Genomic DNA, 23119 nt, shown 5'->3' on the forward strand with positions numbered 1-23119 from the left:
GAAAATAAGGCAATCCCTTCAATGTGTACTTTCAGATTTGCTGACAAATATTTTGTAATGGGATGGTAGACCTTTCTACTTGCAGCACTTGCAGTATTGCAGTTAATTCTCAAGCAGCTTCGAAATCAGTCTGTTTCTCAGTTGTAGTTTAAATGTTTCCCTTCACCTTTTTTTCCTCCCCTAGTAATCCTTTGAAGTTGAGACTGTGTTGCATTTTTGTAATTCTTTTCTTCTGATAGCTTTGAGGAACTAGAAATGCTTTCTTCATTTAGTCTGTGTGCCTGTTACTGTTTACATTTCAGCTCTTCTCCCAGTTATCCTCCAAAGAGTTATGCTAAAATCTTAGTATGTGGATTACAAGGAACAATTCTAATTAACCAAAGACAAATAAATTGTTTCAGTTTTTTCACCTTCATGGAATTGTTCAGTAAAGAAAATTGAAACCTTTAGAAAGCATTAAAAGGAAATACCATGAATTTGAATTAACCTTCCCTTTCTTCCAATTTCAGAAAAAATTGTCAGACATGGATTAAGGAAAGTGATCCCTATTTCACAATACCTTCTAGACTGTGTTGGATAGCTCTCAAGGAGAAGAATGGATGCAATCATGTGGTTGATTTATTTTCTGGATCAAGTTTTAGTATGACTCCAGGCAAGGCAAAAAGGATTATTTTGGCAAATATATCCTTGGGTCCCATGGTTTGAGCTAAAGGCACTCACAGAGAGGTGTGTTTAGGCCATCTGCTGTCCACACTCTTTGTGTGGCAGAGCTGGGCATCCCCCAATAAGCCATCTGAGTATCCATTTCATCAGGGACTGTGTCTTTGTGCACCCCTTGAGTCTGTAGTGAATTTTGCTGTTTGGAGTTGTGACTGGATGATTATTATTTCTAATGAAGCTGGGTGATGGAGATTAGTGAATAAATTATTCCAAGCAATAAATGGGCACAGCATGCTCAGATTAGAGCACCAGTGGGTTGACACAGGTGTTTGCTTCTTGCCCAGAAGCTTTCTAGCAGTACCTGTGCATGAAGTTTCTTTATCAGGAAAGATCCTTGGATCGCAGGGGCAAGGTCTGGCCCTATGCAACAGAAGAGAAAGATTGAAAAATGTCCCTTTGAACTGTCAGCACTATCACCCTTGATCCTAAGCTGGAGGAAGAGGCTGCAAAGAGAGTCTAAGACCACAGAAGCTGAAAGAAAAACACGGCAAATTCTAACACCAGAGGTCAGAGGCCAAGTAATCTAATGTTAAGGCAAATAGGTCTTCCACATGGGTTGCTGCAATGCTGTCTGATGGGAACCTGGTCTGAAAGTTCATGCAGCTGTCTGCATTGGATTGTAGTATGGGCCAGAGCCCTTGAGGTTAATGAAGTAATCCTCAAATGTTTTGAGGATTTGATTGGAATTAATATTCTCCCTGGGATACATAGGCACCAACTTGCTGTCATTTTGGATCTAAGAAGAGATAAGACTCCACAAAGACAGAGATTTAGCAGGATGTATGAATCCTAATGACCAAGTGTTGTCCAAAAAGTAACTGCTTGTTGTTGAACTTCTAGAGAAAAACCAGTATGATCTTCTTATCCATGAGAAAAGGAAAACAGAGTACAGGAAAATTCTGGACATAAGGCATTTAACTTTTCTTTAAGTTCTTGTCTTAAAGACCTATTCATCTTTTGTCTAGAATAAGGGAAATGGCTCTGTTAGAGGACAGGGTAATAAAGTCAAAACTAGAACAACAAAAAAGTGGGACAGATATGTGCTTGTAGAAAACATGATGTTGTGCACAAAAACTGATCAAGGCTGTGAAGAATATGAGAAAAGAAACTGTACTTGTCCATGCATAAGCAACAAAGTTGGGATAGTTTCTTTATGAGTGTAATTTCAATCTAAATGTATTATCAGGCTTTTTTAAGATTTAGTAAATAGGGTTTCTTACAGTGTATGTGACTGCTAAGATTATGTCCATTCCTGATCTGGAAAGTTGTCTTAATCTTTAAACCTGCTTTCTTAACAAGTCTGCTGGTAGGAAGTCTGTTGCCACTAATATTGTAAGATCAAGAGATGTGTACACTAAAAGGCAGTGTCAGGATCAAGGGTCATGTTCCTTGGAGTGGTGAATGAAGGATAGTGGGTATTACTGAAATTGAGGGAAGATTTGCAGTTATAATGCTTAATGAAATGGTTAGAGTCTGTTTAGGAAGGAATGACTGGCAGAAAAGTAATTTTAATGAGTCTCCCACTCATTAAAAAAAATATTAAGTCTTTTTCCAACTCACTGGCAGCTTGGAAGAAAATAATTTTGGATTCATCTGGGTCATGAGAATGAGGTGAAAGGATTGTGAAAGACCAGAGAATCGCTGCAGAGAAGAGAATGATGAGCCCTGTAAGTGAATAGGAAAAAAAAAAGTACTTTCTTGTGAATGACTGTTAGAGAGGCTGTGCTCCCAGTTCAAAAACCTCATCTAATTTCTAAAAGCTACATGGCAACATACATAAAAAAGTCAATTTCTTTAAAATGCTCTGCCATCGTAAAATAATCCTGTGTTAGACTTCAGCTTCACAGAGGATCCCCCAGCCCATCACGTCAAGGTTTAGGCATCCTGTTTAGGTTACAGGAATGATCAAGTAGTTTGAATATTTTGGTTGTTGTTCAGTTCTCTAAATGGACAGCTTAATAGAGCAGAAAACAGAAGAGGTAATGGGTCAAAACCATTGAACAGAAAATATGAGTGGCACTGGTAACAAACATCTGTTAACTCACTCATAAGTGGAAATAGAGCATCTGTTACTGCAGAAATAAATGTTTGGTCAGTATTTTTCTTCTGTATTTGGCAGGAAGAAGTTAGCTTATATATTCATGGTGTGTAACTGAGGAAATACTTTCAATTTAAACTGTAACTCAGAAGGATGTTAAACTGCAGGTACTGAATTAGAATTACTGTCTGTTTATCAGTGGGTCTAGAGATTTGCAGCTGGATATCTAAAAGAGCTGGTCAAAGAAATACTTGAGTTGTCAGTTTTGCAGTTAGGTGTAGAAACAGGGATTTCCCAGAATACTGGTAAGAAAATTGGTCCTCTGTAGCAAGCTGTTTAAATGGCCATCTTGTACTTCGGGTAAAGCTTTGTCTGTATTTGTCATCGTTAGGGGTTTCATTTCTACTCAGTAATTGCTGAGATGATGATTGTTGTCAAAATTTTAAGTAGGCCAGTCCTGAATCTTTTTTTGCGTAGATTCAGGTTCTGATATTCATTTAGTATTAGTCAGGATAATGCTGAAACTGTAGTAGTGCTATTAATTTGCTTTACCTTGGAGTGAGCTTCTGTGGGTCCATGGCTGTGAGTGAAAAGATGATTCAGTGTGTAGAAGTCTCTGACTCATCTTAGCACGACCTATCTCAGGGAGAATGTGATAAAGAGGAAGAAGGTGGGGCTGCTTATTCCTCTCCTAGTCCAGCTGCAGAAGGAATGATCTCTTCTGAGCACAAATGTACAAAGAAAAGGCACACCAGTGTGTTGCCATGGAAATTAGCTCCTGTGCTCAGGTGCCAATAATGTTCAGAAAACTTTACTGGGAGAGCGTGTTTTAGAGCCACGTTGCTCAAACTGTGACACAGGCCTTGCAAGAAAGCTTCTCTGAGCAACACCTCAGAGAAAAGGGTTCTTAATGCTTTGGCAAGAGGTTAAAAAGATGGAAACATAGTTTTGCAGTACGTCTGGGCTGGCTATCCTTCTAGCACTGATATTGTGTCCATGATGAAATCACTTAAATCATCTTAGTGAAATGGAGACAGTTTCAAGTGCTCTGCAAAAATATGGCAAATATTAGATAAATGTTTTGTCACCAATTGTATCTAAATACCTCTTCTTTTTTTTTCACATGTGTAGCTCTAAAAACTGTACATTGATAATGCTTATGAAGACAAGAGGCCAAGGTCAGGCACTTTCCCTGAGACAGCCATTGGCCATATCTAGTGGGAAACCCAAAAAGGCAAAACACTTTAACGCTGTAGAGAAATCCATTTTCATGTTCTATTCTATTTTCAGAGCTCCTAGCCAGCTGGCAGCAGCTGTGCCAAATGATATGATGTGGTGAGTGCAGTACCTGGATAACCTGGATACCATTCCTCCCCAGGGCTGCAGAGCTGTCATTGTCATGCATGAGATAACGGAGATGCGTATCATGTGTATCACATATCCTCCGTGGAGAGCAGCCAGGATTCCACTGCTAAGTATAGGCCAGAGGAGTGAGCTGGGCTCTGCACAGTTGCTCTGTGGTCATATTCAATCTGAAGATAGTACCTTTTATGCTAAGTTAACATAATGTAACACTTTGACCGGGGGCTGTGGACGGGGGAAGGCAAAAGGGGAAATCAGTGTTTGTTCTTCGTATGGATTTGACCCAAAATCAGCTTGTTAACAGTGATCCTAAGACATAAAGGGAGAGTTTGAGGTCTGGCTGGGAAAGGAAGTGGAGAATTTGGAACCTCTTGCTCTAAGCCCCCTGGAAAAGAAGTAGGTCACATTGCTGCTCACTGTACCTCAGGATGGGAGTGGCAAAGCTGCTGGTTTCACCAAGTTTTATTTGGATTCTCTGACAAGGCACAGCACGCAGTGAAATAAGAAATGGTAAATACAGCAGGAGATAAGCTTATCCCCCACCTGACGTTACCCATCATCAGTCACAAGGAGCAATGACATTTTGCACAGTTGAGTTTTGTGAGAGGGACAGCAGGAGAGTATATGCCTAGTCTTTCCGAGTGTCTCCACCAGTAGATCACATCCGACTTGATTTTGAGTGAAAGATGTGGTGGTGGTTTAAGTTTTTTCTTGTTTCTGGCGAGAAGTGAGTTGAATTTGCTGTGATGACATGAAAGCAAATACGTTGTGCTTTGTTCCACTGCCTGTGAGACTATGGAAAAGAGGCTGATCGGTAAGTGGATACAGGGAGATACATGGTTTACTTTTTTTACCCTTGGAGTTCAGTGTCTTTAACTGTCACCTGATGAAGGGGCCACAGGCTGATAGATCTAACTGCAGAACTACTTTCCTTTATTTTGTTTTTGCAGACAATTTACTTGGATGATGATGTCTCTTCCTTTGTGCAGATCAGAGGTTCTGTTCCACTGTTTTGGGAGCAGCAAACGGGGCTTCAGGTAAACAAATAATCAGAAAGTCTACCTTACTTCTCTCTCTTACTACTTATAATTTAGAATTAGCATAAAATATTTTTTTAAATATGATCTTCAAAGTTCATTCTGTGAAAGTGCTGAGATCTTTCATTTCACCTTGTAGGAAATTTTGTGTGTTTAGATAAACAGAACTATACCAGACAAATGGCTATAGGTGACTGAAGTTTAACATTTTTGTATGTTTGAATGCCTCTATGGGGAACTGTTTGTGAGGGACTGTGTCCTAATGTTATAAACTGAAGCTTACAGCTATATCTTTATAACATTTTCAGTTTTATTCCTCTGAAATGCCTGGTTGGCTTGATGATACTGACCTCCACAATGCCACTGGAATATCTAGGGATACCAGTGCTCTATAAGAGCATGCTACCTTGAAACAAAGTAAAATGTTGGAATGGCATGTTTTTGGAATTTCAGTCAAAAGGGTGATAATGATCTAATCTGATCTTTTGTGAGGCAAAGATGTAGGATTTCATCACAAGATTATTGCATCAAATATATGGTCTGTGACTTGCAGTTTATATACAGTTGTAATAAATACAAATAAGAATCTTCCTAACACACTCTGCATTCTTTTAACAGAGGGATAAGCAACTGAAGTGAGTATGCACATATATTTGTGTGTGTTAGTAGAGAAAGCACATTGCATAACTGGTTTTTAAAGATACTTTAAAGGTTACATGATACTTTTTTTGATCATTAAACTAGAACCTATGTGCTATTCAGAGGCACTGGATTTAGCACAAAAGGAAATTACTGAAGAATCCCTCTTGTCTTTTAACACCATCCAGTGCAAGTATTCTATATTTTTATAAAGCAAGTTTGTCCATATGATTGTGCATGTCCCACCCATGGTGTAGCTGTATCCAGCACTGTTTTTCTTTATGTTACAGAGCCATTGAGCATTCCCTCACGTAATTTGGCTAGTGGGTAATATCTCTAGTTAAACAGAATTTTTGATTTTTTTAGTAGGCCTGATTTTTTTTGCCTAATCTGGATTAGATGATGTACTCTTACTCTTTGAGTGTGAATATACTGGCACTGATGTTAGAAGGAATTGCAGAAACCAACCTCATGAAAAACAAATAAAGATGATGAAGTATAGGAAACAATGCATGATTCTATACATATTTAGGAGTGTAGCTTTTGGAGAGGAAAGAAGCACTCTGTAATAATTTTGTAACAGTAGCTACCGTTCAAAAGGATCTTGAGGCTACTGTTGTTGACATACATATCAAAAGACCTATTAGTTTGATGGTACAGAATTTCATCCTTCATATTTTTGAAACACTGTTCTGATACTTTTGAAAGAAGTCAGAATACACAGCCCATGGAACTGGCATAAATGCATCCGTCTCTACCAAGGCAAGGGCAGTAAGAATGCTGGGCTCCCAGAATACTCATGTAAGGCAGTGTGTGCTATTTGCAAGAGGAAGCTGGCAAAGAGATGTCATTTGTTTGGCCATGAAAAGATGTGTAGGTATCCCTTTGCTTAATGGTAATTGTGTTTTCACTTGTAACTGTAAATGTTGTCTAATAAAAGCTGGGGCTTTTGTGTTAAGGATATTATGTGTGGGGGTGGTTGGAGTCTGTTAGAAATGTCTGGTGCTGTTAAAAAAATGTTTTTCTCTGAAGGAAAAAGGGAGACATCTAGTGACTTAGGACTCTAGCAGTTTTAAGAAGTTTTTTCTATTTCTTGTTCTTCTAATATTTCATTTTAGGTTGGTTCCCGCCATTTAAGGCTTAACAGAGGTCTGGAAGCCAATGCACCTGCCTTTGACAGGTAAGCTTCATTCCACTTTGGCATCAACACAGCAGCCTGGCATGTATCCAAGGTTCCACAACTTTGTCTTCCTAGGAAATCTTGAGATGTGGAACATCTCTCAGATGATGTGGCAAATCCCCCAGGTGTGGCAGATTATTAAACTGGTTTACTTAATTTAGTCACTTTTTTGGTGCTTTTTTCCTTCTTGTTTTCAGCGGTAATTGAATTAATTTGGTTTTCTGGCTCATTTCTGTAAAAGTTTAGAAATACTGAGTGATAAGTAGAAGAAGTGTTTCTGCAAACCTTGGTGAGCCAACAGATGTGAGTTTACACTTACAGTACACAGAATATGTGTGCTTTACCACTGTAACAGAAGTAGCTAAAGAGTAAACACTGCTTTCACTCCATTCTGGATTTGGTCTTCTCTTCATTGTTTTCCTCCTACACAGAAACAGCAATGCCTTATTCTGTGACCAGCGTTGTATGATGCTATTATGCTGATGTTTTCTATTTTATGCAAAGACTGGCTTGTAAACATTTTTAAACCATTAAGACTCTGTTTGTCAGCTGGAAACTAGAAAAAGACATGCATTAGCTTGATTCCTTTGAATGTCTGACTAGGAAATGCTGTCCTCTAAGGGTGTATTTCTATGATATCCATGGGAACAGTGCCTGAAAAGCACATAAAGAATTTGGTCTGTGGGAAATTTTCACCTTGTAAGTGCAGGTCAAGTGATTAATTTCTATTTTGGTTTGGTTTTGGCAGATCAGGTTGTATGTTGATTTTGTGTAAGGCCTCTATTACCACAACTGTTGGCACACAGGACATTATTGACAGTTAATAGTTTTGCAATACTGAAGACCCCAAACAGGGATTAGAATCTAAAGGGACTGTGCACCATAGCAGTTTCTGCTCCAGAGGTTCTTGGCCTACATTCTCCAAGCTTTTAAGGCTCTTAAATCCTACTGAATTCAATGGTCTTCGAGACTCTTGGTCTCATGGCCGTCTGGTGCTGTGATAACTTGCCCTGCCAGTGTCCCTGAAGCTCCATCCATAGAGGTTTGCATTCCACAACAGAGATATTTCATGTAAGAAGAAAACAGTAACTTATTTAGCATCCTCATGTACCGCCCATGGAATTGAGAGTACTTCAGGAAGGAACAACCTTTTAGTCCTGACCCTAATAAAACTGGTGAATAGCTTTCTCCTAAGAAAGGTGAATATAAGGATAAACTTGCACTATTCCTTCTTTCCCTTGTGTCAGTAAGTTAGATGAACTTAGGGATCTCTCTGCTAACACTCCTTTGAAAATGGGCAAGGAATAAGTGACTGCTTATATGGAAAAATACACTGGAATTTAACAACCTGCTACAGCTTTTCCAAGATGTTAATTTGGCCTGTTAGGTTTAACCGTGTGAGAAACATGGTAATCTTGTTAGATATTTTTTCATCCTCTGTCTCTCTCCCTGAGAAATCACAGGGAGCTTTGCTTACAGTATTCAAACAGGTGACTTGAGCTTGAATAGTTTTGTTGTAAGGAAGCAACACTGGCAGAGAGGTAGGATCTTGATGCTGGTATCAGAAAGGTGCAAGTATATGGGATGAGCTGGCATACAGAGAACTGGCTGCAGAATCAGGAATGCACCAGAAAATATATTTAGCTATGTTTCCTGAAGGCAATGCTGGTGGCTTCTTTCTTCCCTTCCATGGTTTTCTGTGTATTTCTGGTCAAAGGATTTCTGTATTTCTGGTTAAAGGATTTAAAGAGTAATGCCAGAAGATGTATGCTTGCTGGTTTTTGCACACTTCGCCATTACACGCTATTTTGCAGCATGTAATAACTTCTCATTTTTGTGAGTTTGCTTTTCTTGTCTATTTCTATCCAGCTTCCTCTTAAGTACTACTACAGTGTTGTCTGTACATGATGGAAATCAGCTTTAGGATATAATTATTTCTTGATGAACCAGCACAGCTTCTGCAGACCACGCATTCCAACTTGAAAAAGATACTTTGAGGGGAGAATGGGTGTTTTGGCATCTGGCTAAAAGCTCTTAACTTGAGAGTCCCTAAATGTCAGTCTTTGAGATTTTAGTGACATAGACCAAAAAATCCAGCCCACTTTATACTTGTCCTATTTTGTGCTTTTCCTGCAGAATCTGAGCCAGACAACTTGGCTAAAAGGACCTTTGTTCTGATCCAGTGCAGCAGTTCTTATGATTAGTCGTCTTCCTGCTTGATTTGAGTTCAGAGTGAATGTCTCCATGTTGCAGTAGCTCAGAGATGTTTGAACCCTGTCACCTGTGACGTGTGTTTGGACCTCTCTGGCCTTGGCACTGGAGTTGTAGGCTCCATTGCTGCTGCTGACTCTTAGTAGTCTCAGCTCTGCAAGACGCCAGACAATTTCTGTTGAAGTGTAATACATTTTCCTCTCTTCTTGTCTTTCCTGTGTAGTTCCCAGGCTAACAGCCAAGAGGCAGGAGCATGAAGGGCAATGTCAAAGCTAACAGTGACATAAAAGATTTGGGGCCTATTTTCTAAGAATTCTTTCTTTAATTTCAGTACAGAATACTGTATCTATTAATTGCGTACTTTCACCATTTTTACTTTAATAATTGATTGCAAGGAAACAGAGAAAGATGTCTCTAGATGGTATGGCTAAAACTTTCTGCTGGATGAAACAACCAGTGATCTCTACTTTGTATTTTGAAAATGGCAGTAGGCAACTTAACTTAGTTTTGTTTAGTACCTATTATGGTTGCTTTTGCTGTAGGCATATGATGCTTCTGAAAGAGCAGTATGGAAAACAAGTGATCGTTAACCTTTTGGGAAGCAGAGGAGGAGAGGAGGTGCTCAACAGAGCTTTTAAGGTAAAAGCAATGATTTTCATTTTAACTACTGATTTCCCTTGAGCCTCCATGTTCTTCTGTTTTCCTTCTTGCCCAGGAGGTGATGAATAGTATTTCTAAAGAAAATATGTTAATTCTTTACCACATGTTGCATACTGAGAATGGCGCTTCTTGGTTTCATGGCTTAGTTTCCAGCACTACCTTTCTGCTTACTTCTTCATACATTTGAGTAAATTCTCTTTAACCAAACTTAAAAAGAAATTGCCTGAATACTCCTAAGGATAGTTCACATTTGCAAAAGTGAGTCATAGCCAGCTTTGACATTGTATGTAGCCACCTATGCACTCCCCTGGGATTGCCACAGCTGCCTGGGGGCTGGGTGAGCTTCGATCACTGAGCACAGTGATTTAGCATCACTGAGCTCTCTTGCTCTGATTGTAATGGGAAATAGCTATCTAGCACTGTGTTGGGAATTGGCTGCCTGAGCACCAGGTGACAGTTTGGACAGTTTGGAGAGGGATTTTCCTGGCCCCTAAGTGTCCCCAGGCACAACTAATGCCTGAAAGCAAGGATATCAGGCACAGTGGAACTAAAGCTGTTCTTCTTTCTAGTGTGATTTTTCTTTTTAAAACTAGTGTGAATTTAAAGCCACAGTTTGGCCCTGAGTGGGATTTGCAGCAGTGCAATAGCTGCCTGAATCTGGCTGGGGGTTGATGGAAGTCTGCCTCCTTAAGTGCCTCTTGTTTTAGCAAACTGACATAGATACTTCAGAGGTTGTTTTCCTAAAACTAATGATAGGATGATTTAAGTATACATCTGTAGTATGTGTGTATATATCATTGGTAAAGAATGTAGTACCATGTATATATCATTGGTAATGAATGATACCAGCAGTTCTGAGCTGAAACATTTATAATGTGAAACTAAGCAAAATAAAAATTTTGGTTAAATAATAGTGCCTGATTTCTTTCCCTCTTTCTTGCAATAGTGAATTTAGAGGGAGTGTCAAGTTTGCCGTCAGTTTTTTCTGTGTAACCATTTCCTCCTCCTGCAAAAGAGCTGGGAAGGACTATCTACTTCCCCAGCAGAAAATGATGAAGTGAAGGTCTCCCCTTGTACAGAATGTGGCCAAAGAAAGTAATTAATGACTTCAACTTGCAAGGCAGTGAGGAAGCACAGGAGTGGAGTCTGGACCTGATTTCTGTTTTCAGTTTCTTACTGAATTTCTGCATGACGTGGCTAAGCCTCTGTAATGTTTTGGTTCCCCTCTCTTTAAAATAGTTTTTCTAGTTTGTTTTGCAAACCCCACTGAAATTTAAAGGTAAAAGATAAGAAATTCAGAAATGCTGAAATAACTTACTGGATAAAAATATGACATTTTTTGATAATTTGATACTGATATTTTCTCAAACTCTCACATTCTTGAAGATCATGTTCTAGCCAATATCATGCAACCAGACATTAAGTCAGAAACTGGGCATCTCTAGAAAAAGACCTTGCATTTGTTAATTTAATTTAAATAAATTTTAAATTGTTTTGTCTAAGTTTTTATTTTAAAAACAAATAAACTCTGAAAATACCCTGCGAGCTCAAAGAATTTAGACTGACATCACTGAAAACCGAAGTTTTGTATTCATTCAGAATGACTCCTTGGTCATTTCTTTACCTTTGTATTTTAAGAAATGGATGTTAGGAAAGAATATGGAGTTAATTTGACTTCGATGACTTTAAAGGTCTTGAATTAAAAATAAAGTAATTCATAGGAGTGTGATTAGGGTTGCAAGCTGGTCTCCTGTCATTAGTTTCCCCATCTTTTTTTTGCTTTTATTCCTTTCTCTTCACTCTTGCTTCAACCTTAGTAATTCTTATCAGTGTTGGTTCAAATTATTCCTGTAATTACTGCTGCTGGGCTCTCTTGATCAGAATGTCACAGTTACCATTCATTTACCATTCATTATGCATTACGTGAATCAGACCAGACCAAAAATCAATACTGTTCCCAGGAAATGCTGTTCCTCCCACGAGCATTCACTATAACAGATGTAATTATGTTTACAGTAAAAGCAGGACTGTAGTGTAGAGTTGCAAATACTCTGACAATAATTTACACTGCAGCAGTGGGTAAATGCCATCCTCAAGTGCATTACTAGTGCCAGCATCTGTCAGGGCAGATTGGGGTGTCAGCAGTAACAGTCTAATGAAATACATTTTACAGGTCTCTCTCCAAGCACTGCCTTTAAATTTCTTTCTGCAGGAAAAGCTTAATGGCTTACTCAATACAATTATGCTGGTGTAACTGCTACATGTACACTTTGAATGTAATATCAGATTTGTTTTGTCCAGTGTTTGTCACAATGTAAGTGGACAAAAGCATCCATCTCTTGGGGTGAGAATGTGCAGGAGGGAAGAGAATAGACAAAGGCTTGCATAGTTTGAGTTAAGGTAATGGTTCTCTGTGCCTTTCTTGTGGAGAACAGGATGTATTACTATTGCAGATACCTTAATGAAATTTGTGGTGATTACAGAAATGCATGTGAGGTCATTGAAATTGGAGATGAAGTACTGAGGCTATTTGTGCCTCTTCTTTCACTTCTGCAGTTTACCACAAGCACTTTATAGTTCGTTTCCTGGGGTGTAATTGCTTACTTAACTTCCTCCCCCTGAGCCTGCCTAGAGCATTGCTAGTGCTGTCCTCACCTCATGCACAGAGGTAGCAGCAGCCCATTGCTGCAGGGCTGCCACCAGCCAAGGCACAATTCTAATGTATACTTTGCAGTTACAGTTTGAGTTCCCCTGCAGGAAAATGGATTCTAGCAGTCAGGTTTACTTCTGTGAAGAAAACAAACACGGAACTTCAGTTAATTTTTTCATGTCTGGCCTTTCAAAATTCCCTACGAACTTTGTGATTAACAGTCAAGGCTTATTAATGATAAAAGCATGCTAGGTACCAAGGTATCAATCCTTACACGTGACTTGAGCAGGATTTGTTTTCCTTCATTCTCTTATCTAAACAGAAACTGCTATGGGCCTCTTCCCATGCGGAAGACAGTCCCATGATAAACTTTGACTACCACCAATTTGCAAAAGGTGGGAAAACTGAGAAACTGGAAAATTTGCTGAGGCCTCAGCTGAAGTTGCACTGGGAAGACTTTGGAATCTTCACTAAGGGCGAGCATGTAAGTCCACGGTGAGTGTCTCTGCCCTTCTGTCCCAGTGTAGCTGGACACTGCTTGTCCTGGCCTTCCCAGGTTTCCTGCTGTGTTTGGACCATGACCATAAATTGACCATCTTGAAATAAAATTTTGAGACAAAGTGTAGTCTTGGTGCTAAATCAATGATTTGGCTTAATTGCGTCTCCATGGTTTCAAATCTGCAAATTTACTAGTGCGTGGATTTGCTAATATAGTGTTGCAGATGTAATCAAGTAATTAGATGTGTTAATGGAATATATTGTGCACAGTGTGCTTGCACCGTCAATACGTGGGTGGGTGTATTCAGGCTGAACATTTGATCATCTTGTTCAATCAACTCATGATTAGATGTTATTTTAAAATATACCATTTTCTCCTCCCTCCTCTTGTGTTTGGTTACCAAAGTCTGCAGACAGGTACTTTTCGAATGAATTGCTTGGACTGCCTGGATCGTTCTAATAGTGTCCAGTCCTTCGTTGCACAGGAGGTGAGTTTGTCAGAGGACCTTCCATGGGATACCTGTAGTACATACATTGGCTGTTCCATGGGAAAGACAGGAAAGAGGCTGTAAGTCTCAGTTACACAGGTCAGTCTTGCTGCTCTATGATAGAGGATGGTGCTGGCTGGAATACTGAGGATAAAAAGCAAAAACACATTTGAAAACAATGTTGGTTTCTTTTTTGTGTTATTTTTTTTCTCCTTCTGCACCTAATCCAGATACTGTTTGCTCAATTAGAGAGCCTTGATTTGAACTCTAAACCTATAATTGAGCGCTTTGTGGAATCCTACAAGGAGATGTGGACTCTCAATGGTCAAAATCTGAGCAGAGTATTTAGTGGCAATCGTGCCCTTGAGGGGAAGAACAAGGTAAAGGAAAATGGCAAAACTCTTTATTTACAAGTAAAGAAAGATGTCCTATTTATGCTTCAGTGTCACTTGCATTCGTAATTCCTGTCTGCTGTAGGTTGGGAAGCTCAAGGATGGTGCCCGCTCTGTGTCTCGTACCATCCAATCAAATTTCTTTGATACAGTAAAGCAGGAAGCCATCGAGTTGTTGCTCATGGGTGACTTCTACCGTGAGGAATATGCAGACAAAGGCAAGATGCTCATGGACCAGACTGCACTGCTGGGTAAAGCCAGTCTAAACCCTTCCCTTTGCTTTTGCATCTGCTTTTATCTGTCAGATATAAGCAATTGTACCCTTTTGAAAAAAAAAAAAAATCAATATATAACCTTTTGCACAGATCTGTTGTTTGAAGCACTACTTTCAAGTGACCGTAGCACAACTCTTATGCTTATTTCTCATATTTTGTTTTGAACTTTTGAGTATGTTTTTCTGCTCTTTGATAGTGATATTCTCTGACAGAGTTGGACCAGAGGGAGGGATTTTAGGGCTATATTCCCAGTCTGTCCTGAGTTTGTCTTGAGGAAGTCCCTTGAGCTCAGCCTTTTTATCTGCTTAGTTGTGTCCTTGCTGTTTGCACATGCTTTTGGCCATTTGGATCTTTAAAGGCGCATCTCTGTTATTTTAGCTCATTTCCTGCTTTATTCCAGGCTCCTAATAGTCCACAGCATAGACACATTTGTTTGCACCCATCTAGAATAAACTCAGCTCTCTCTGAGAAGATACTTACATGCAAAATATAGAATAATTTCACCCACGAGTATTTGGTGGTCAGTTTACTCCAGAGAACCATTTACTCCAGAAACCACTTCAGTCAGATTGGCCACTGCTTGTTCGCTGATGTTGACCATGAGGAAAATATAGATTACTTCTCTATGCCTGACTGCAAGTTGGGTAGTTAATGATTAACTCTGCTTCATTTGTTTAGACAGCAAATGCACATTGCTAATTTTCTATACTCAGCAAAATAAGTTAATATAGCAGGGGTTTTTTTTTGAGGAGTTCTTACCCAGCTAGAGAGGCATGGCGGTGCTAGATTTGTACTGATGTGAGACTGTGCTGCTCTCCATCTTTCCTTCCACATTTGAAACTTCTAAGGGTTTCAGTTTAAGTTGTAACTTCTGACATGCTTGATTGCTTGTCCTGGTTTCAGGAATAGAGTTCATTGGCTTCCTAGTGTGTGGTATAATGTTGTGTTTTGGATTTAATATGAGGCTAATGAATGAGCGAGTGCTTGTGTGTTGTACTTGGTTGCCAGCTGGGTTTAAACCACATCAGGCTGGTAACACACTGAGGGTTTTAGTTGTTGCTATATAGTGTTTATAGTAAGTCAAGGACTTTCCACTTCTCATGCTCTCCCATTCAGAAGGCTGGAGGGCAGCAAGAAGCTGGGAGGGGACACAGCCAAGACAGTTGACTCCAAATGGCCAGAGGAATATTCCATACTAAATGATGCCATTCTTGGTATATAAACTGGGAGTGGGGAAAGCTGAGTGAGGGCTGCTGCTTTGGAACTGGCTGGGCACTGTGCCACACTGATTTTGTATATTCTGTTATCTTTTCTTTTTTTTTTTCTTCCCCTTTTCTGTCCCATTAAACTATCTTTATCTTAATCCTTGAGTTTTCTCACTTTTACTCCTGCATTTCTCTCCCTCATTTTGCTGCAGAGGCAGGGAATGAGCTGGGATACATACTACTAAGCACTGGTTGCCCAGTAGGGCTAAACCATGACAGTGCTGTAGACTAAACTGAAAAGATTACAGGAGGTAAAAGATTTTTTTTTGCTTATTACTTGAAGAAGTACAGAAAAATGTAAGCTGAAAGTGGATGACCAGCCGTTCCCAAGCTTTCAAAGGGTGCCTGATTTCTGGAAGAGAAATTGCTGACATCAACCCCAGTTATCTTGTAGCTACTGCCATTGCCATAGGGGTTATTCCCTACCTTTTGTATTGTTGCTGCTAAGGTAATGTTATTATTTCAGAGTGACTATGCTGCTGCAGTGTGGATGGTTTCTGTCCTTTTACAGCACATTCTTCTTTTAAACACCATCTTTCTCTCTCCCCTCTTCTGTCAGTAACTCCAAGTATTTTGAAGGCCATGTCAGAGCGTCAGTTTGAATTCACAAGCTCCAAGCGTGTTCGTGTTGCCACGGGGACCTGGAATGTGAATGGGGGAAAGCAGTTTCGAAGCAACATCCTTGGTACCAGTGAGCTAACAGACTGGCTGCTGGATTCTCCCAAGCTCTCAGGAGTTTCAGAATTTCAAGGTAAGACTTCACAGGCAAAATGTGCAAACAGTATTTGCTGGCATCACTAGAGACAGTGAGTCAGGACACAAGATTTGACCAGCCTTTCAAAGGCAGTACATTTTGGAGGGCATTTTCTGTCAGTTCTTTGGGGTGTATTGAGCTTCTCCATGCTTTTGCTGCTGCCCTGCAGTAGTGGAATGGTATGTGAAGAGCTCCTGACAGTCAGAGTTCTTTGAACACTTTGAAACAGTCCATGTGACTATTTCAAACCTACAGCAGGTCAGAATTCAGAGCTCTCTTTCATGCCATCATGGGATGTATCTGCTTATTCTGCACCCTGTATGTAATTTTCTTCTTTATCTCTGTTCTTTGTTTTTATCATGAGCGGGAGCTACGTACTTAGGTGCCATCAGAGCATCTCCTTGGTCTCTTATCTGGAGCTAAACATATCTATACAATCTGGACTATGAGATTGTCTGGAAATGTTGTTATCAAAGCCTTCAAACGAAAAGATTTACTTTGTTGAAGGCGGTATTTCCTTTCTTTAGCAGTTTAGAAAACTCTTATGCTTGTGGCTTGATGAAATTGGCTGCTGAATTTCTTATTTATGGAACAAGGTCAGGTATTGTAATTGATTTACAGATTTTTAAATTAACGTAAATGAAAAGAGAACATTCTGTCATTTAAAAATTGAGTGGTTGCAAAACCCATGCTTTTGTTGTTACAGTGAAATATTTCACTTCCTGCAGGCATCACAGGCATAGTCCTGTACCTAACCTTGTAGCTCAGGAATACATTCCTCAAATCCTTGGCTCCCTTATATGAGTTGTCTCATTTGAGTCCTTAGTTCCTGGGTGGTATGTGATTAGGTGCAGACCACTGTATTCTGAGCAGCCTAGGTAAGTGATTAGTCTAGTTCAGAAACACTTCAGATGTGTTAGCACATGACTGTGCCCGCAATACTAAAATTTGTTGAGAGTCTGTCATGTGATAGCCTTGCCAGACCGTCCCCCGAGAGAAGCAGAGGAGCAGGGCTACATGGAACAGGCAGCTGTGACATGGTAGGTCTGAGCAGCTTCTGGAAGAGAGCTGAGTTATGTGAATGGGCAGGGCTAGGGTGCGACCATGCAAAAGTCTGAATCCATGTTAATGTCAGTGCAGTGCCTACACAAATGGACAAGCGTTCAAAGACAGATGTTCAAAATTATTAATGGGAAATACATGTGACAGTGCCTGTCTGGTTAAGCTAGTAAAGGAAGCTAGCTGTCCTGCTAGTTTCACTCTTGTGTCTGTACAGAGTTGCTGCATATGCTGCTTTTTGTTTGTGATTTCTGAGTCAGATTTGATTTAGGTTCCTATGTTAGTCTATATTTAAATCTTCATGTTGAATTAAGTTACAGTCACTGTGGTCATATGACACTTTAAAAAAATTAAAAACTCTTCAGGCAATGGACAGACCTAATGAGTCAACAGATTTGCTTCACACTATTTTATGACAGCATCTGATGTTTGATGTTGCCTCAGAGTAATATCCACAGAGCCAGGGAAAGAGGGGTGGGGGTTACTGTGCTCTAGGGTGATCTGACCTTAAATACAGGTGATCTAAGAAGGACTTGGAAGAAAGAAGGCAAGAAGAAACTTCAGAAGTGTTCTTAAACTAGATAAATCTACTAAAGGCATTGAGATGGAGGTGACATACTGGTGTGTAGACAATTAAGTTCAGTTACACAGGAATCTGTGTCAGAAAGGAAGAGCACATTGGGTAAAATGACAAGCGGGTAAGAGATGGTGAGTAGTGAGGTGTTGTGGCTTGAGTGATGAGTGGGATGTGGGAGAGAGGGCTTAACACTGCTACAGTATAATGTTCTGTTCTGAACTGCTTCCTGCAAGAGAGATAGAGACCAACTGGTGGGAGAAAAGCAGGAAAAAAATTCAGAGGAACTGCAGGGGATGTTTTATGAGATTAGATTAAAGGAGCTATGAATATGTATAGCTTGGCAGGGGATACACAAGATAGAACTACAGGAAGGATCTCTGACAGAAATTAGAATACAAATCATTAGAAGAAACAACAAAATTGTAATTCTGGTATGACTTTTCCTTCCTGCCAACAGATGATGATAACTGCCCTCCTGACATATTTGCAGTGGGATTTGAAGAGATGGTTGAATTAAGTGCAGGGAACATTGTGAATGCCAGGTAGGTAAAAAAAATCACCAAACAAACAAAACCAACAAAAACCCTTAATCAACCAACCTAAAAAATCAACCAACCAAAAAAACCCCTTGCAACTGTAAAAAATCTAACCCGACCAAACAAACAAAACAGCAACAAAAAGAACATAATCTTCCCCAAAGGAACTGGCCATGTTCATTTTTATGGTCACTGGGATCACTCCGTTCCAAGTCTGTTGTTTGCAACCACAGCTGGAAATATGTTTCCCATTAAAAAATGGCACTGGGATGATGTTGAAAGTGCTCTTTATCTGTGAAATTCTGTGCAGTAGAATACACAGTTTCCTAAGTCTTTTAAGTCAGAGAAGAAAATTCTCTGTTGTCAGAGAAGAATTTTGATGGTTGAGATTGATTTAACACTTGTCCTTAAGCCCTGTCTGATGTTGGAAAAATGTGCTTAGTGGCTGCAAACCCAATTGCCATTCATGTGGGAATTCTAAAATTGTCTAAAAATGTCTCTGTAGTTAATTCTATTTGTGAAAACTGTGGCTAGAGAAGAAGTTAAATGCAAAACCTAAGGTTGGCATCTCAGCATGTGTGGTAGGCCATTGTGTTTTCTGGTCCCTGTGAGTCTGGATGGAGGTGGAACCCTGAAGATCATGTTTCCAATGCTGATTCATTAGGCTGGCCACTTAGTTGACTCTTTTGGGAATGACAAGTTACAGCAGTACTTAGTGTGGCCGCTGGGCTGGCAGTGTATCTGCATGGATATGTTGACTTTGGAGAAAAGAAAAAGCTAGATCTACTGACGTGAAGGTATATGCAGCTATTCACCAATCTTTGCTAGGAACAGCCAACAGCTGTGAGTAGCCAGTCACTTTCCAGTCAGAAAATCCTGAGCTCTTGCCACTGTGAGCACAGAAAAACTTACAAGTCATGAGATTGATTTGGAAATTTGTTTTTACGGTTGTGATTGCTGTAATCAGCTTCCAGATATCCCCAGTGAATGGGTGTATCCAATGTCATGTGAGTGTGGATGTTTTTAAGTGTAGTAAACAAAATCCCTCACACATCCAGAAGCAGGATAACTCTATTTGTGTGCTGTGCCTGGGCTGACTGACCCTGCTAACCTTAGGCTGGCTTACAAGGAGGTATTATTGGCCTCTGCCATGCATTTGACAGCACTTCAAGTTCTACAGCCTAATGGGATGTCTATAAACCTAAGGCACAGTTAGTCTGTTCATTTTATTGACTGTATGTGGTTTGTTGTGATTCCATTAAATGATTTTATGTTTGTTCCAGTACAACGAATAGAAAAATGTGGGGAGAGCAGCTTCAAAAAGCTATTTCCAGGACTCATCGCTACATTCAGCTGACATCAGCACAGCTTGTTGGTGTTTGTCTTTTCATCTTTGTACGACCATATCATGTCCCCTTCATCAGGTAAAAAAAAAAGCCAAGCCAAACAAACAAAAACAAACCACCCAAAAACCCCAGCAAACCAAATGAAAACAAACAAAAAAACTCCCTCAAAATAAAAGTAACCTAAGAACAACAACAAACCCCAACCCAACCAACAAAAACAACCAAAACCCAACCTGTGTCTTCAGTGACATCTGATGTTGGAGTGTGGCCAGAGAACATGGAGGGGGATTGCTCATGCTGATGGGAGTCATGCAGACGTGAGTTCTGGTCTCTGCTCAGCATGGAGAAGATGCATGCTTGCACACAGCAACAGGCTGGAGGTAGCACAAAGGCCGGGCAGCCTCAGTGTCTTCCTCCAGGTAGCTGAAAAGCCAGGCATGCTCCAGGTGGGCAGTCAGGGTGGAGCACCTTGTTTGGATGTCATCTTCCTGGGAAAGGAATGACCTGGGCTAGTAAGTCCAAGAGTGTTTGATGCACCAAGTGAAGGCAAGGGCCTGCCTGACAGGCAGGTTTTACTTCTAGCCCTGTCCATACTGTTTCCTTGTGGAAACAGGGGTAGTTCTAGACCTGAAAAGAATGGGGGAAAGAGATCTAATTTTGGCTCTTGACATTTTATAGAATAGAGAGGTAAGAGAACCTATGAAGTGTTTGTCTGTCCAAAGCATCATGAAAACCTGAACTGTGTGCCCAGTCAGGAGAGTGCAGAGCTATGTATCCTCTGCTTACTAGCTCAGCTGTCCCTGGAGAGTGATCAAACTCCTCCTAGAAAATTACCAACCCATGGAGATACTTGCATTAAAATTCCTTTGCTGTGGGCAAGAATTATGCAGGCTAAGTGTAAAAGAATTATGCAGGCTAAATGTAAATGGTTAGGAAGTGAATAATTAGCCAAAACTATCTTTGGGCATCTGTCTGACCTTAAAGCCCCAAGATGCAAACACTCCTTTCTAACCCCATATTAGGGCACTGATTGGCCACTGCATTTTGTGATTAAAATGTCAAAAGCTGCCTCTCTTCCCTGTGATCTCATATCTACTGAAAACCTCAGAACAGAGCTTGTGCAGCGTCAGGTGCTGTAGGCCAGACAGAGCAATACAGTGCAGGTAACTCTGATGGTCTTGCGTTGCTGCTTTCCAGTAATCTTTCTTCAAAATAATTTAAAATAATTACTTTTTTTGCTGCTATGAAGCAGTCCAGAGGAGAAGTGTTTCTCTCAGTTTGTGATTTTTCACCTGGCTTACAAAAACTTTGAGTAATCCAGTAGGAAATTCGTGGTTTAAATGGAAATCAGAAGCAGAACAGCCCAGTGGTTCTGTTGCAGTTGTCAAACTGCTGGAAATTGGATGTAGGCCTTTGAAACTCAAGAGAAAAAGGGAAGGGTTTGATTTTAGTGACCAAGTTTCCTCATTTAATGCAGGTGTGCTGCTATGTGCTATGTGAGCATAATCAAATCTAACCTGTATGCTTGCAGGTCTTTTTCCCATGTCTAGAATAGGAAAGAAAAAATTATCAGAAGTGCAAAAAAATGCTTGTATGCTTAGAGAGATTGAAGAGATTTAGACAGAAGATAGAGAGTAGAGAAATAATGAGACAATATCTGGTTTACACATCAGTGAAAGGATTGATGAAATACAAGCAGTTGAATTTACAGTGGGTTATGTCAGCATAACCTTTGCCATGAACGAAAATCAGTTGAATACCACTCAGGAGATGGGTAGGCAGGCAGCAGGAGTGAGAGAAAAGACTGAACACCGTGGTTCTGTAGGAGTGCTTAAAACCCATTGTTTCACAGAAAACTTTGATGTTCCTCCTTTGCCTCCCTGAGGGTGTCTTCTGATGGTCTCCTGTTGTCAGGAAAAGACAGGAAATTAAAGATAGAGAAAAAAGGTACAAAAGATGGGGGAGGAAGAGAGAAGAAAATGAAGGGGGTAGGGAAAGGAGACCTGTAACATCTCGCATCATTTACATAATGAATTTCTGAGAATAACTCAAATAAGACTTAGCAGTTTTCTGCACACCCCTTTTTAATATCAGTAATATTCTTGTCAGATCTGCTTGATGTTTTCTCTGGAAAGTAAAATTTTCTCACTGGGAAAGACATGCATGGTACTGGGGTTGGTAAAACAATGATCTCGTCAATTACTTATCTGATCAGACAGCCAGGCTTTGTTCTTGGAGTAGCCTGGCTATTTGGGAGAAATTACCCTGAGAGCAGGTGGTCTGCTTTATCAAGTTATCTTTCTGCAGTGAAGTGTGTGCTAATCATCACATTGAAATACTAAGTGATTAGCAACATGGAGACCTCAAGCAATTTGTCATCAGTACAGAACTCATTTGAGAAGTTACATATAAATAGTTGCATCCAATAATCTCTGATTTTATCACATCTGATTTAATGAAGTATGGGTTATGATCTGTTGCTCTTTAATTAAATGGAAAATCCATCATGAATTGTGAAGTTGGGTTTCAACACATATGAACAGTAAATTGTTAACTGTCTGAAAAGCAGATTCCCATATGTTCAAAAGGAAAAGGCAGCATAGTAGTAAATTTAGTTATTGTCAGTATTTTAAGGATCATGTTACAGGGAAACTTGAAAAGTATATTCTATAGAAATTCCCAGTATTTCAGAAATTAGGTCTTGCTGATCTGTTTGGAAGGGACAAGAAAAGGAGAAAAATATTTTCAAATAGTTTTATTTCTATAGTATTATATGAAACTTAATTTGAAATATAAGTACATGAACATCAATAAACTAAAAGATGTGCCTAAAAGCAGCATGCTTTCTAGAGGGGAGAAGACATGGCATTGTAAACTGGCTTTCCCCTTTATGTTGCAGTCAAAGTTAATTGAATGTTTGTCCCTGAAGCCCTTTACTCTATTCCCTTTCTATTTTTTTTTTAATGCAGGGATGTAGCGATAGACACCGTGAAGACAGGAATGGGAGGAAAAGCTGGGAATAAAGGGGCAGTGAGCATTCGTTTTCAGTTCTATAGTACCAGTTTCTGCTTTATATGCAGTCACTTGACTGCTGGGCAGACTCAGGTGAAAGAGAGGAATGAAGATTATAAAGAAATCACACAGAAACTCAGCTTCCCAATGGTAAGTATAGATGTATGTGTGCTAAAAATATTGGAGATAAAGTTGGTATCTTTACATCATGAAAGCTGGTCTCAGGCTGCCTTTGATGACAGGTCATCAAAGAAGGCATCTCAATACCATGAAAGAAAATGTTAAAGAAAATGTGAGCAAATAAATAAATAGGGAAGCATGCTTCACAGAAGACTAGATTCTACCCAATATAGCACTTGCTTTACAAAAGCACTAATCCTTTCAAAAAACAGAGTTGCTCCAGTGCTTGAAAAGTCCTAG

General features: G+C 39.8%; 1 protein-coding gene across 4 annotated transcripts in view; it reads left to right on the forward strand.

Moving 5' to 3' along the window:
- SYNJ2 (synaptojanin 2) overlaps positions 1-23119 on the forward strand; it is a 65445-nt gene that overhangs the window by 24002 nt on the left and 18324 nt on the right. For 2 of the 4 annotated variants that reach the window (XM_041470038.1, XM_041470040.1), the window contains 11 exons: positions 5071-5157; positions 6915-6976; positions 9730-9826; positions 12820-12992; positions 13402-13483; positions 13714-13863; positions 13961-14126; positions 15975-16166; positions 18263-18347; positions 19625-19765; positions 22657-22849. In XM_041470038.1, the coding sequence (XP_041325972.1) occupies positions 5071-5157; positions 6915-6976; positions 9730-9826; positions 12820-12992; positions 13402-13483; positions 13714-13863; positions 13961-14126; positions 15975-16166; positions 18263-18347; positions 19625-19765; positions 22657-22849 (1428 nt within the window). Of the gene's footprint in view, positions 1-4728; positions 4935-5070; positions 5158-6914; positions 6977-9729; positions 9827-12819; positions 12993-13401; positions 13484-13713; positions 13864-13960; positions 14127-15974; positions 16167-18262; positions 18348-19624; positions 19766-22656; positions 22850-23119 lie in introns of those variants that run through there. The other 2 variants (XM_041470041.1, XM_041470039.1) reach the window with 2 other exon arrangements.

The sequence above is a fragment of the Pyrgilauda ruficollis genome, unplaced genomic scaffold, assembly GCF_017590135.1.
Source record: "Pyrgilauda ruficollis isolate IOZ18807 unplaced genomic scaffold, ASM1759013v1 scaffold24, whole genome shotgun sequence".
Lineage (NCBI taxonomy): Eukaryota > Metazoa > Chordata > Aves > Passeriformes > Passeridae > Pyrgilauda > Pyrgilauda ruficollis.